Raw genomic sequence first — 13,673 nt, forward strand, 5'->3', positions numbered from 1 at the left:
GGAACTCAAGTTTGAACACTCATCCAAGAGCATCACAGGGGACAGAGAACAACAAGACCTGCCACTCTGATTTACAGTGCCATTGATTGCTTTAAGACCCTCTCAGATCTCCTCACGGAACGGAGCAGGGCTTTTTATGTGGGCACAGAGACACAGCATTCCTTCTCTTTCCATCACACACACAAACCAACAGATAAAAATAATCAATACGCTGCCCCAGTCATTCTTGTAAGATTGTGGAACAGAAAAGGGGGGGCTCAGACGACGCAGAGTGTGAGCCGGCTAAAGAGAGTCCTCGCAGCTGCAGCCAGAGATGGAGTCAAACTGTATTTAACATCAGAGTGCCGCTGCTCCCCTTCCACTCTCAGCTCCCTGTTGAATCCATTCATCCTCTGCCCATTCCTGCACTACCCAGGCAGCAGGTGGCACAGGCCTGCAGCTGGCATGGGCATCTATATATATATAACTTAACAGGCAGTGCCAGCTCCTCTACCACCCCAAAAATGTCTCCTCTCTGTCTTCCATTTCTCTCTCTCTCTCCCTCTCTCTCGTTCTCTCTTCCTCTCCTCTTCTGTGTTTTTTTTCTCTCTCCATGCCCCCCCTCCTGCCGTCCTTTATCCCCCACGCCTGGCATATTCAGATACAGAGCCCTCATTACAGCTCAATCCAACCTCAGCAAACACACAAACAGATTAGCCGTTTAAGACGCTTTTCCCCGTCGATCCGCCCGCTGCCCCTCTCCCTCACCACTCCGGCGCGCTATCAGGGCCCTGCACACCCCTCAGATAGGAGCCGGGGGCCGGGCTTAAGCGCACCGCAGCACACACACACACACACACACACACAGATACACACACACACACACACACACACAGATACACACACACACACACACACACAGATACACACACCAACGGGAGCCTCTGCCTGCCTGCCTGCCAGCCACCCCCTCCATAGCGCCACGCCCGCACACACACCCCACACTGCAACCCACAGTCCCGCTGTCACAGCTGCCCCTAATACAATTAAAAGTCATTTACTGAACACAGGGGTTGGAGCAGATCAGGGATGGGGGGATGGATGGAGGGAGAGAGAGAGAAGGAAAGAAAGAAAGAAGAGCGAGAATGAAGATGGACGAGAGAGAGAGAGAGAGAGAGAGGGAGAGAAAGTCAGAGAGAAAGAAACACAGATGGAGAGAGGGAGAGCGAGATGGAGAGGCGTACAGGGGAGGAGATGGACAGGGAGATGGACAGGGACAGGGGATTGTGGGACTTCAAATCATGCCAAAGTATGCTTTGGATGAGCAATGTATCCTGTGTGGACCAGCGCAACCAGCCCGTTACAAATGCAATGGATCTAACACTTCAGTAAATTCCTCATCTTCAACAAACACAAACCATAGTGTTTGTGACAGGTACTCAAACATATTTACACACAAACACACACATTGACAGGCCGACACAAATGCCGGTGTGTCCACAGGTTTTCGATCCCTCTTGTTGCACCACGTTGGCATTGAATCTCAGCCGCCAACCCACGTACACTGAGATGCCCCTGCCTTTTAGTACCTGATGAAGAAATTAGCACTGATACGCACCCACAAAGTAATTAACGTCTGTCTGTCTGCCTGCCTGCCTGCCTGTCTGTCTGTCTGTCTGTCTGTCTGTCTGTCTGTCTGTCTGTCTGTCTCTCTGTCTGCCTGTCTGTCTGTGTGGATTACTGGAATTATGCGACTGTAATCAGTGGCGGCTCTCAGACGCAGCGCGAGTCCTCTTCATCTTTCGTCCTCGTGCCAAGCCGCTCACGCTCACGCTGCGGGGCGCTCTGACACCCACGGAGAAGACACACCGCATCTCCCTGGCACAGCGGAGGAGGAGGAGGACGAAGAGGACGAGGAGCGCCAGGCGTCCTTACCGTGCCCGAGGGGATGCGTCCAGGCCACCAGGCGATGGCGGGCTCCCTCATGCCACCCTCGAACGTGGTCTCCTTCCCACAGAGGAATGGACCGTTACTGCCACCTGGTAATGCGAGAGAGAGAAAGAGAGAGAGAGGGGGGGGGGGGACATAGAGAGAGAGAGAGAGAAAAGAGAGAGAGAGAGAGAGAGAGAGAGAGAGAGAGAGAGAGAGAGAGAGAGAGAGAGAGAGAGAGAGAGAGAGAGAGAGAGAGAGAGAGACAGGAAGAGAGAGATAGGGGCAGAGAAAGAGAGAAACAGAAAAGACAGCGATAGAGATGGAGACCAGCAGGAAGAAGAATAGAGAGAGAGAGAGAGAGAGGGTATGGTTAATTGCAAGCAGTGTGAGTAGGGGGTTAAAGAAAATCCACTTGCTATAGTCCGGCGTTGGCCGTGGACATAATGACACTGGCGTACTCTGCATTGGTCCAGACATGACTGCTGCTCCGTTGTCTGAGGAGAAGAAGACAAAGGTGTTGTTGTGGATGCCCAGGGTGCGGAGTCCGTCCAGAATCTGGCCCACGCTGTAGTCCAGCTCCATCACAGCGTCCCCATAGCTACACAGCACAGCAGAAGAATACTCACATCAACACCTCACATAATGCTGTTTGTCCATCAGTGGAATATAATAAAGAAAGAGAGTGGGAAAGTAAAAAAACAAACATCTAAAGGCTGTGGTACGGTCCTGAGTCACATTTGCGCGTGTCCATCTAAAGGCTGTGGTACGGTCCTGAGTCACATTTGCGCGTGTCCATCTAAAGGCTGTGGTACGGTCCTGAGTCACATTTGCGCGTGTCCATCTAAAGGCTGTGGTACGGTCCTGAGTCACATTTGCGCGTGTCCAAGACGTGCATCATTTTTGTCATGGACGTGAAGCATACTCCAACTTCTGCTGTCCTGAATGTGCGTTAAATCGTTAAGGTTAGCGCCTGCACACTACGGATTAACTGTGATACTCTGCCTCACCAACTAGGGGCGGTACATCGAGCCTGAAAGAGGGACACAACCATCAAAGAAGCCAGAAACGCCTGAAGAAAAGAAGAAGGTGAGATGTGGTGCACTGAACGAAGAAAGAGCCAGTGAAGGAGTATTCCACACGTGTGTGCACAAGATGCGGCTGTTAGATGAGGAGAAGCACCACGAGTACTTTCGCCTGTCTGCTGGGAAGTTTGATAAGTTGGCCCATCGCATCGCTCCATTTATCATCCACCAGAACACACACAGCACACCTGTTGGTATAACTGAGAGACTTGCTTATAGCTTACTTGCTTATTAGGCTACTTATAGCGGAGTGACTCGGTGCCGCGAGGGCAGCAATATTGGTGCGATACAAAGTAAAGACATTTTTCTAAACACAGCAGTGTCATGGTAAGATAGAGTTGTGCGTACAGATGTCCTCAATTAAATTTGTATTGAGTCTTCACACCTGCATCATACCAAAAAGTATGAACCAAAAACCTGTAATTATGACGTGTCAATAAAAGTTTTGAAGTAGCCTAACTCTTTGTGTTCATAATGTGTTAATGTCTCACTGTGATAATGGGTGTATTTAGAGTGAGAGGTAGCCTAGCTTATTCCTTCAATTATTATTATGATAACACATTATCCGGTGTTGACAGGCGAGTTTCGAGATTTGAGTTCAGCATTGTTCAGGAGTAGCCTAGTTGATAGTGAATGCACCTGGGAGCGGTAGGCTACATTCCCTTTATTATTATAATCATTATTGATAACGCATTATATACGGAACAGGCGAGAATGCATCTCGATCAACAAGTGTTACTGGGTTTTGCCTGAGCGTTGCAGATAGATACCTTTATATGGCTCTGGGTTTCGCGATTTGATTTCAGCATTGTTCAGTAATAGGTGCTAAGCTACGCTCATTTTTAAAAGATGCATTTAATCCGAAGTCATGTCAGCTCTCTATGCAGGGAGTAGGGCTGTCACTTTTTATTCGAACATGACGTAAAATATCCGTAGCCGAACTATAAATAAACTATTCGGTTTTTAGTGCTGTGTAACGCATTTCTACAGTCTATGATTAGTTTTATTTTATTGTTTACCATCTCATTCAGTGCTATATGATCCAGGGCTCATGACCAAATCAAGCCAATATAATAGCCAGTAGCCACAATGAGCCCATGCAGCCACCCTGTTTCGACAATGAAAGAGAACGCACAGAACGGCTAGCCTGAGCGGACAATTACGTCCCCAACTCATCTAAAATGTGGCGTCTTGAAATACTTTGGGTTCTACACCATAGATGGTAAAGTAACCGTAATGTTAAAGACTGTATCTGTGGATTGTGGCTTTACATCGGTCGAAGTTGACTCCATGTCGTGGTGTTTCACGTAACTCGATAGCCAGGCAAGCTGAGGACAGGCGCTCTGCTCCATCGTCGTTATGGTAACCAAACAAGTCTTCTTCTGTCTAGGTTTATTTCTAGGTTTTAAGTGTTGTTCTTCTATGTGGTCCACCTACTGGAGGGGAATGTTTACATCAGTTCGGTTTCACACATGTGCAGTCTACGAGTCACTTTGACGCGCGGTCTTAAAGACGCGACGCATGCCGCAATTCTCGTCATGCGCTCACCAGTGCCGTGTGCGCGGGACGCAGACGCGGGAGCGTACCATAGGCTTAAGACATGCACTAAACACATCTGTGCCAGTTTGGTGGTGTGCTGATTTCTTTGTCCCCATCAGGGACGGTGTTAGGCCTATTTTTTGGGGGGGGTGGGGGCTGAAGCCACCCTAAGATCATCAAAAGCCCCCGTAAATAAATATAGTAATAATATGTGTCCAAATTCACATCCATTATTCTCTGTTGAATTGATCACAGCGTACTTCTCACATAAATCACACAGATGTCACATGAAATAGCGGAACCGGAACTTATGAATGATATTAGCGGCTAGGTGCTGTGATAAACTGTTCGCGACAAAATTACGTTGGACATATGTGAAATGTCATCATATTTCCATTCTGCACACAGCGCTTCGTCCATCTCCACCCATGGAATCTCTCACAAACACTTCACTTAACACATGGCAAACCATACATCAGAATAAACAACAGACTTTACTGGACACTAAGATATGAAGCATTCTTCTGTATAGTAAGCCGTTCCCAAATTTTGAAACTGCAGCAAATTTCTACATGGTATCCAACTCTAACTGTAATTCTAATATTGTAATGTAATAGCAGTCCAAAATAATGAACTTGGTTTCCATATCAAAGAATCAAAAGTTGATCATGGCATGCACAGATCAACTGTGCTTTTGAATATTACTACTATCATGCTTCAGGTGGCATAAATGCAACAAATCATGAGACACAAAGTTAAGTACTTTGTCTTGACACAAATGTGGACATAAGATATATGCAAGTATGATCACATCATACTTTCCAGGAATATTGGTAGCCTGTACCGCCTTGAAAACAATATAGCCTAGTAGGGGTGTCACGATTCTCCAAATCCTCGATTCGATGCAATTTTCGATTTTAAAGTCACGATTCGATTCGATTTTCGATCTTTTTTTCAACATTACTATTAATGCATTCCTTATATGTTATTTACTCTTTTTGGCCTTTTCCTTTTCTGTTTCGGGTGGTGTGGGGGGTGGGGTGCTTTTATTTTGAAACCGCTTTTTATTTTGAAACCGTTCCAACCGCGAGGTTGTAATGTAAACAGAACCAACATTAGGCTAAAACAGAGACGTGAACATAGTGAAATGAAACAACACAGAATTATAATTTGATCGGTTTCAGCACACTTCGAAGAGAACCAAGGTTAGTGTTCATGGATACTTATCAATGTGCATTTTAAGCCTTAAAGTAACTTTGGACTGTAACTAGATCATCTTTTCACTTGCTAAGTTGAGTAGGGTAAGTTAGTTTTAATTGACGTGAATGAACGAGTACTTCCACACCGGTGATTTCAAAGTAGCAAGAGGGGCTTTGATTTCGGTAGGTTGATGTGTATATTTTAACTGGCTGCAGCCTAAAATTAGAGGAGTGTTGATTCTGCAGTTCAGCACGTGCGTTTGTGCGTCTTGGCATACATGCTGGATGTGACATTGGGGGTGTGGCTGCATCGTCGATTCTACTTTTAAATTCGAAGTTCGAGATTGATATGTAAAATCGAAATCGTGACACCCTTATAGCCTAGCATAATAGATGGCCCTTACAATGACCAAATACCTTAATAGTAAAATTACACTGAAAATAGCCTAGGCCTCAAAGGACTAATACAGTATTTATCAGGTTAAAAAGTGTCATAGCTTAGTCTAGGGTGCAATTGTTTTGGTTTGAATACTGATTGATGATTGTTTGATTATTGAATGATCACATAACTTAACAGTAACAGTAATTTGTAGTAGATAGTAGTTAAGTGCTACCCTAGTTCAACTTAAAAAGAGCACTGATCAAATGCTACAGGAGAGGAAGGGCGGAGAGAGAAGGCTGTGCGTAATTTCTCAATCTGTACATCTGTAGAATTCCATGGTATTTTGCAATTTACATATCCAGTGAGTGATTATAAGTTTGGCTAGAGGAGGGGATAACAACATAAACAGTCGCCCCAAGATTTGCAATGGCCTCAACTGGCCACCACTGTTAACATTTTCTGGGGGCAGCACTGTTTTTTATATATATATATATATACTGTTATGCTATAATTAGCAATATAATCAGTAATAATCAGTAATGCGAGAGAGAAAACTATGGCATAGTGTCCCTATTAATACCAATTCATGGAAGACATTTTAAGGTGTGATGAAACTTTTTCGTCACACTCTATGCATGCGCATGACCTACAACCCTGGGGGCTAAGCCCCCTTGTCATTTAATTCCTAGTGACATTCCTGGTCCCCATCATCCACCAACACCCTGTTAAGTCTGGCAGTGCCATCATGGTATCATACACCTGTGACACATCGAAAACAATCCAGTCTTTCCATGTACGGCGGCAGGAGATGCTTAACTCAAAAACGGCAGGAGATGCTGAACTCAAACACTAAAAACGGGGGCAACAGATGAGAAAGACAAAGGGCAAGAAAGGATGAAAACGAGAGGAAGACAGAGAAACACGGACGGAGAGGGAGACTCGGAGAGCAGGAAAGGTAGACACTCTTGCTCTCCTGACCAACCAGTCTCCAGCACCATGCTAATACCTTTCTGAGCTGATCTATTTCACTGTCAACACAAACCTCATTTGGCATTCTGAGGGAGCGTCTGCTTAGCGGGGCCCGAGAGCCCCAGGTCCTGAGAGGAATGCTAAGAGATGGGAGGCGAGACTGGCAGCTCAGCCGTCTCTTCCTCCTCCTCCTCCTCCTCCTCACCACACTTTAGGACAAAAGGACGTTTCTCTGGTGTGTTTAATTAACAACTCGGCTGATTATTCAGACCTCATCGTGGAGTGGAAGAACAGCCTGTGTTAATATTTATATTGTCTAACCCATTCATGAGGAGGGGTTGAGGGGGGACAGCATACTGGGAATCCAGTGAAATTTATCTCCATTATGGGCGACCCAGCAACTTCCTTTTTCTCTTAGGGGGAATACATCACCTCTGAGCACCTCTCAGCTCATGCAAATAAATGCACCTGCTTACACCAGCCTGTCCACCCCCACCCCCACCCTCACCCCCACCCCCACCCCCACGGTGTGAGATCACATTCTTTTTATCCTTACCACTCTGCTAAATAGAGGTCCTACATCACAAGCCTTATGCTGCACTGGCACAGATGCCAACCTTGCCCACAGTCCCAGGGGAGTTCCACCACACCAGGGCCATAAAGCAACAAGCTCCCACTGTAACTCTGGAGAGCTTTTTACACAGGCCCTGTGTGCCAATGCATCTGGACTGGTCCAGTCATGACCTTCCGGTGTCTACTCCTCCAATAGCTTTTGTGTAAGTATTTGTTCATGTTCTGACTGGGGCGGAGCGTGCATGTTTTCTCTCACCGTCCTCTCCGGCTCTTCCCATGAAAGCGCTTTGAGGCGTACACAGGCGCGTGGGTGGCATCCGGAGCCCAGTACAGGAAGAAGGGCCGGCGTGCTAAGGTTTGGCTGGAGATGAAGCCCAGTCCCTCCTGGAGGACAGAGAGAACGAGAGAGAGAGATAAAGATAGATAGATAGAGAGAGAGAGAGAGGCCACACGGCAGATAAGAACCTCCATGCCCCGCCCCAGGCTCCTCCATATCAATGACAGAGGGAGACCAACATCTAAAAATGCAGCCTTATCGCACTGATACCTCTGCCACTTACCTGCAGGTAGATCTGCGTAAGGTTTGATTCACCGGTTTTCCGGTCAATCTTGAATTCTTCATAATACCTGTGGAAAAACATAAGATTAATTCTTTAAAGCCTCAGCTCCAATTCCCACATCCCAACGCTTCAGACTAAAAATAAACTGATTTGACAGACTATGGAAAATAAAAAAAAAAGAAGGAACACTGTTCCAGACAATGCCTTGGGGAAGCCAAATCTAGACAAAGCAGATTTTTTTTTTTGTGTTGCGAAGTCTCAGAAGAGTAGGGGAAACTGTTATGAAATGGCGCCGAAGCATGCAGTTGAGGTAAAAGACACGGAAAGCCATCTCTCCCTCTTCCCCCCTCTCTCTCTCTCTCTCCCTCTCTCTCCCTCTCTCCCTCTCTCTCTCCCCCTCTCTCTCTCTCTCTCTCTCTCTCTCCTTTCTGCTCGGGCTGTTCCAGGTGTCCAAACACGCTGCCGGTGCCAACCTGTCGTCTCCTGGGTGTATGCGTGTGCGTCTGTCCAGGCTCAGGTACGCCACGCTGATTTAATCCACAGCTAAGCACAAAAATTGCCCGCCTGCCAGCACCAATGACCCCTGATGCACATATGGTTGTTTTGGAGGGAAACAAACAGGCGGAAAATGGGATACACAAGCACAGCTGGTACATGCAGAAATCAGCTCACAGGGAAGAGCCAGCCCAATGGCGGAGCGGGAATGGGTGGATGCCTCTTTGCTCGGTTTGCTTGGCAGTTTTGCCGTGTAGGTATTTGGGGTACATGTATGTGTAATGACACTGTACCTTCCGACCATCTCAGAGTTGTTGTAGACTGGAATGTTGGGCCTGCTGCTGCTGTTGAACGGACCGAAGTGGCAGTTGGGTGCACCGAACCACTTGTCAAACCCGCGCTCCACAGGTAGATGACCTGGCCTATGACCAAGATGCCTGGAGACATACAACAAGCAAAGAGAGACAAATAATGTTAGATCACAAACAAACATCAGCAAACTTTCAGTTTACCTCTTATCAAGAAAAATCACAAAAATGACTCACCACTTGCCAACAATTTTGCTAACGTAGCCCTTTTTCTTCAGTATCTCTGGCAGAAGAATCTCCTCCTTTGAGATTCCCCCAACTATCTCCTGAGGTGTGTATGCTGTGTGAACCACATTGACTTTGTCAATAGGCATATTGAAAGTACATGATTCGGACACTCAACTAGCAACTAATACATTGATGTCTGTGGACTGGGACCACAAGAAGCAGTTCTTACCATTCCTTGCATGAGCATTAGTGGTGTAGAATCCATTCCTGACAGGTAGCCTTCCAGTCAACAGAGCTGCTCTAGCTATAGAGACAGAAACACAGAATCCCTGTGTTAACTACATACACAGACGACATTCAGTCCAATAACAAAACTAGACCAAACGTCTTTAAATAAATCCAAATCACAAGTAGAAATAGGTTTAAAAAGGTATCATGAACATTGGGCATGGTGAAAGATATTTGGAAAATTTTAAATAGTGCTGAGTGAGTTATTCACAGTTATTCATCTTCAATGTCTGCCATAGGCAAACTTACTTGTGGGGGGTGGGGGGGGTGGGGGTCATGTCACTATTCAACTTAATAAGCTATTTAATCTATGCAGGCTCCATGCTATTTATTCCTTTGAAAAAAAAATGCAAACTAAAATGCCTGAATAGAATTTCGCAGTTAAGTCATTCTTTGGTATTAATACTTAACTGGGAGAAAATAATGGCATTGTGGAACTCAAACAAAGAAACTCAACCTGGATATTGTGATTAGCAAGCCTACAAGCATCTCTGGCATTAGCGAAAATGGTAATTTATGTTCGGCAACAGAGCTCCATAATACCGTCTCCGCGGTGTAAACACAAAGCGCCAGGTATTGTGCTGCCACTCCTCCACAGCCCTCCCTGGCTGTGCTCATCTGAGATTAACCTCTCATCAAGTCTTTATTTGCTTAAATATTAATTAGGCACAAGGAAAGTCGGCTAATGATAGATCTCTTTGTGCACAGCAAGTTTATTCAAATTCCTAAATTAGGCCCAATTAGCATATTCCAATTGTGCATTATCCATATTTGCATAATGAGTTATCCTCCTCCTATCACCTCTGCACACACACAGTCTTGTATGATTTATGCATACAAAGTTGCTGACAGATTTCAAAAAACATGAGTCTCCAATCACAAATCCTTCTATTATGATTCTATGTGAAATCAGCTGAAAAGAGGAGTATGGAAGCAACGGTGCCGATACATTACCAAAATATTTTAGGATTCTTAGACTTAGACTCTGAAATATATAGTCAAGAAAGAAAATGTAATCACACAACAAATTAAATTAAAAAACAAAACAAATGTAAAGCTTAAAAACATATGGTGGCAATCTAAGATACTAATAAAGTGTAATTATAATTATTTTTCTAAAAATACATTCAAACTAACATCAGAACAGGTAGACCGGAAAGGATTTAAAGCACACATAGCAGTTGGTGTAAGCACACAAACTTGATGTGGACAGACAAGGATAAAAAAAAGCCACATACATGGTGTCCACTATAAAAGACTGCTGTGTAAAAAATATCTAACATAGACAATCCATACATTAAACAGGTCCTGTGAAATGGCTCCATTTCCGAGAAGTCTGAGGGAGCACATTTTGGCTCGAAATGTCAGTGGCAATTAAAATCTTTTACTTATACTTAGTATAAGTATAAGTAAATATACTCTTTTGATCCTGTGAGGGAAATTTGGTAATTTGGTTTCACAGGAACTAGGCTGTTTGGTGTGTGGCCATTTGGGTGTCACTAGAAATATTGAGCCCCATGAAAGAATAAAATATTGCCCACCCACCCCCTAAGCTGGGCCACCAGTATGTGATGGGTCCTTAGAATCGCCCTAACTACCCCTCCCCACTTCAGCTACCTCTGCTACAATGACCCAGAGTTGACCAGAGTACTTACATGGTGAGCAGAGTGGGTTGGCAGAGTAGAAGTCAGGGAACAGCATCCCATCCGCTGCCATCCTGTCCAAGTTGGGGGTTTCTTTGGAGGGCTGTCCAAATACCCCTAAGTCACCCCATCCCATCTAAAACACATTAGAAGCGGCAACTTTACTCTGATGCCATTTATAAGCTTACGTCCTTAGAGAATATTGATTTGACCAAGGCCTAGATTTTACATTCACATAGGAAAACTTGAAGAAAGAAAATTGATATGTTTTCCTTTTAAATTGCACTTTCTGATACATTTCTTTCGGACCTCTGTGGCAGGCATACCAAAAGTTAATGATGGAAATCAAAAACCTTACATCATCCATGAACATGATGATGATGTTTGGAGTCGACGCACTGAAATCATCATCCCAGGCAGTGCGAGAACATACTAAACCGAAGAGAAACGCAAATACATAAATGCGCGCTGCATCCATTGCAACTTGGACTCATACAGTAGGTGGAGGAGTCACATGCTAAGGACGGTTTGAGGAAATGATAAAGAGCAACCTCTCTCAGTCATGCGACTTGAAAAGCCTAAACCAAATTAGAGTATCCAACCGCTGTTCTTGACCATTTAAATTTAATTATCGCTTATCTTAAACTGTGTTATACGGCATCTTTAGTCTGGTGGCAGTACTCATTCCTTTTGAGTCAAAGGCTTTTGACACGACGCTGTTAGTGGTAAACAGTGGATTCCTTCACGACAAGTGAAGTAAGGAAAAGTTATGGGTAAGGTCACATGATACGAGTTTGCTTCCTATGTATGCCACGTGACCACTACTGAGCTGGGTTCCATCATGGCGGTCTGCATTGCTGTCATCGCAAAAGAGGTAACAATATGCGCTTAAAAACACATTTGGACGATTGTAGACTATTATTTCTAATATAGATCCTAATTAGTTTATCGTTATATTTATATTTAGATTATATCTGAAGTTAACACTAGCGTTATTAAGGTTACACCTGGGTTTAGCTCTGATCATGCTAACTAATGTTAGCGTTTGTAAACAAAAATAATCTTAAGCTGCAGTCATTCGTACGCGGTGCAAACTTGATTGCAAATTTTCCCTGGTATCTTTATCTTGGTGATTCAATTGACGACGATGTTATATGTGGTTGTGGGATAGATCGCTAGATAGATAACTATTGTCATGAACAGTAGCCTACATAATGCTAAAGTAGCTGTGACTTGATTCAATGTCGTCGAATCGTTAAAACACACGAATATCTTTGGTTTGCCAGTTCTATATGATAACCTATTGTTCAATATGTTACTGTAGCCTATTGTAGGACATTGACATTGAATCCCTTTCAGCTATAATTTCTGATGCACCGTCTGCAGTTGGTATACGTGTACGTGGCAGACTCCTCGTTTTCCAAACATGAATGTTTTGCATCTGAGATCAAATGCATTGTATGCAGCAGCGGTAGATCTTCTGACACTAAAATCTGTTAAAATGACTCAACTTGCATGTATTTTAAATGTTAACGTATTTTTTCTTTGCAGAACTACCCTTTGTACATTCGCAGCGTTCCCTCACAGAATGAGCTGAAGTTTCATTACACTGTACATACGTCTTTGGATGTAGTAGAAGAGAAAATATCAGCAGTAGGTAAAGCCATGGCAGATCAGAGAGAACTTTACCTTGGATTGTTGTATCCCACGGAGGACTACAAAGTGTATCCTTTAACCAAACCCCAGATGAAATTCACAGACCATGTCGGCCTAAATACATCTTAGTAGGCATACCACCTATGAACATGTAAAAATGTGCTCAGAAATTCTAATTACCATCTAGTGCTAATGAAATGTCTAATATGAATTAAAGTTAAAGGATGAGCTCTCTACTTGGTCATGCATGTCATGGTCCTTTACTTGACACCAGATATGGCTACGTGACCAATTCCAAAGTTAAGTTTGTCATAGTAGTGGACTCTTCAAACACATCTCTACGGGACAATGAAATTCGAAGTGTACGTAAAAGTTAAGCAATATTTTACTCTATCCACAATTGTCTTAGTTTTGTCCTCTGGAAATATTTATTTATATTTGTATTTATTTAAATAGTGGATTATCCATTTCATCTCTTTATGCAGATGTTCAGAAAGTTACACAACTCTTTCACTGATGTGATGTGCAATCCCTTTTATAACCCCGGAGATCCAATCCAGTCCAAGTGAGTGCTTGTCCATTACAGATAGTTAAGCTGCTGCTTGTGGATTGTGAAGTAAAATTCATAATCAGAATTCAGTTTACAACCGATCACTTATATTTTGTTTTTTTCTAGGGCCTTTGACGGCATGGTTTCAGGAATGATGGTGCAAGTTTCCTAACAGCCTCAAACACTTTTGTACATAAGCTTTACTGTGTCATTTTATCATGTCAATTAAAATATTGTATTGGAACAGAATGCCATTTCTGATGCATTGCTTGAATTTATTAATGTTTCAA

At 44.0% G+C, this 13,673-nt stretch overlaps 2 protein-coding genes across 5 annotated transcripts in view; one reads left to right on the forward strand and one right to left on the reverse strand.

The window, feature by feature from the left end:
- Window positions 1-11,927, reverse strand: part of galns (galactosamine (N-acetyl)-6-sulfatase) — a 27,730-nt gene extending 15,803 nt beyond the window's left edge. The window contains exons 1-9 of one of the 4 annotated variants that reach the window (XR_006022167.1): window positions 11,536-11,927; window positions 11,190-11,313; window positions 9,476-9,550; window positions 9,256-9,358; window positions 9,004-9,147; window positions 8,216-8,282; window positions 7,912-8,039; window positions 2,370-2,509; window positions 1,915-2,018 (exon numbers count right to left, since the gene is read on the reverse strand). Coding sequence is in view for 3 of the 4 variants with exons in the window: in XM_042061322.1 (XP_041917256.1) it covers window positions 1,915-2,018; window positions 2,370-2,509; window positions 7,912-8,039; window positions 8,216-8,282; window positions 9,004-9,147; window positions 9,256-9,358; window positions 9,476-9,550; window positions 11,190-11,313; window positions 11,536-11,655 (1,005 nt within the window). In the remaining variant the exon portion in view is untranslated. Of the gene's footprint in view, window positions 1-1,914; window positions 2,019-2,369; window positions 2,510-7,911; window positions 8,040-8,215; window positions 8,283-9,003; window positions 9,148-9,255; window positions 9,359-9,475; window positions 9,551-11,189; window positions 11,314-11,503 lie in introns of all 4 variants that reach the window. The other 3 variants (XM_042061322.1, XM_042061323.1, XM_042061324.1) reach the window with 3 other exon arrangements.
- On the forward strand, window positions 11,909-13,632 carry trappc2l (trafficking protein particle complex subunit 2L). Its single transcript, XM_042061327.1, has 5 exons — window positions 11,909-12,051; window positions 12,729-12,901; window positions 13,108-13,195; window positions 13,319-13,398; window positions 13,510-13,632. The coding sequence occupies exons 1-5, from the start codon at window positions 12,019-12,021 to the stop codon at window positions 13,553-13,555; spliced, it is 420 nt and encodes a 139-aa protein (XP_041917261.1). The 5' UTR covers window positions 11,909-12,018; the 3' UTR covers window positions 13,556-13,632.
- The last annotated feature ends 41 nt before the right edge of the window (window positions 13,633-13,673 follow it).

The sequence above is a fragment of the Alosa sapidissima genome, chromosome 14, assembly GCF_018492685.1.
Source record: "Alosa sapidissima isolate fAloSap1 chromosome 14, fAloSap1.pri, whole genome shotgun sequence".
Classification (NCBI taxonomy): Eukaryota; Metazoa; Chordata; class Actinopteri; order Clupeiformes; family Clupeidae; genus Alosa; species Alosa sapidissima.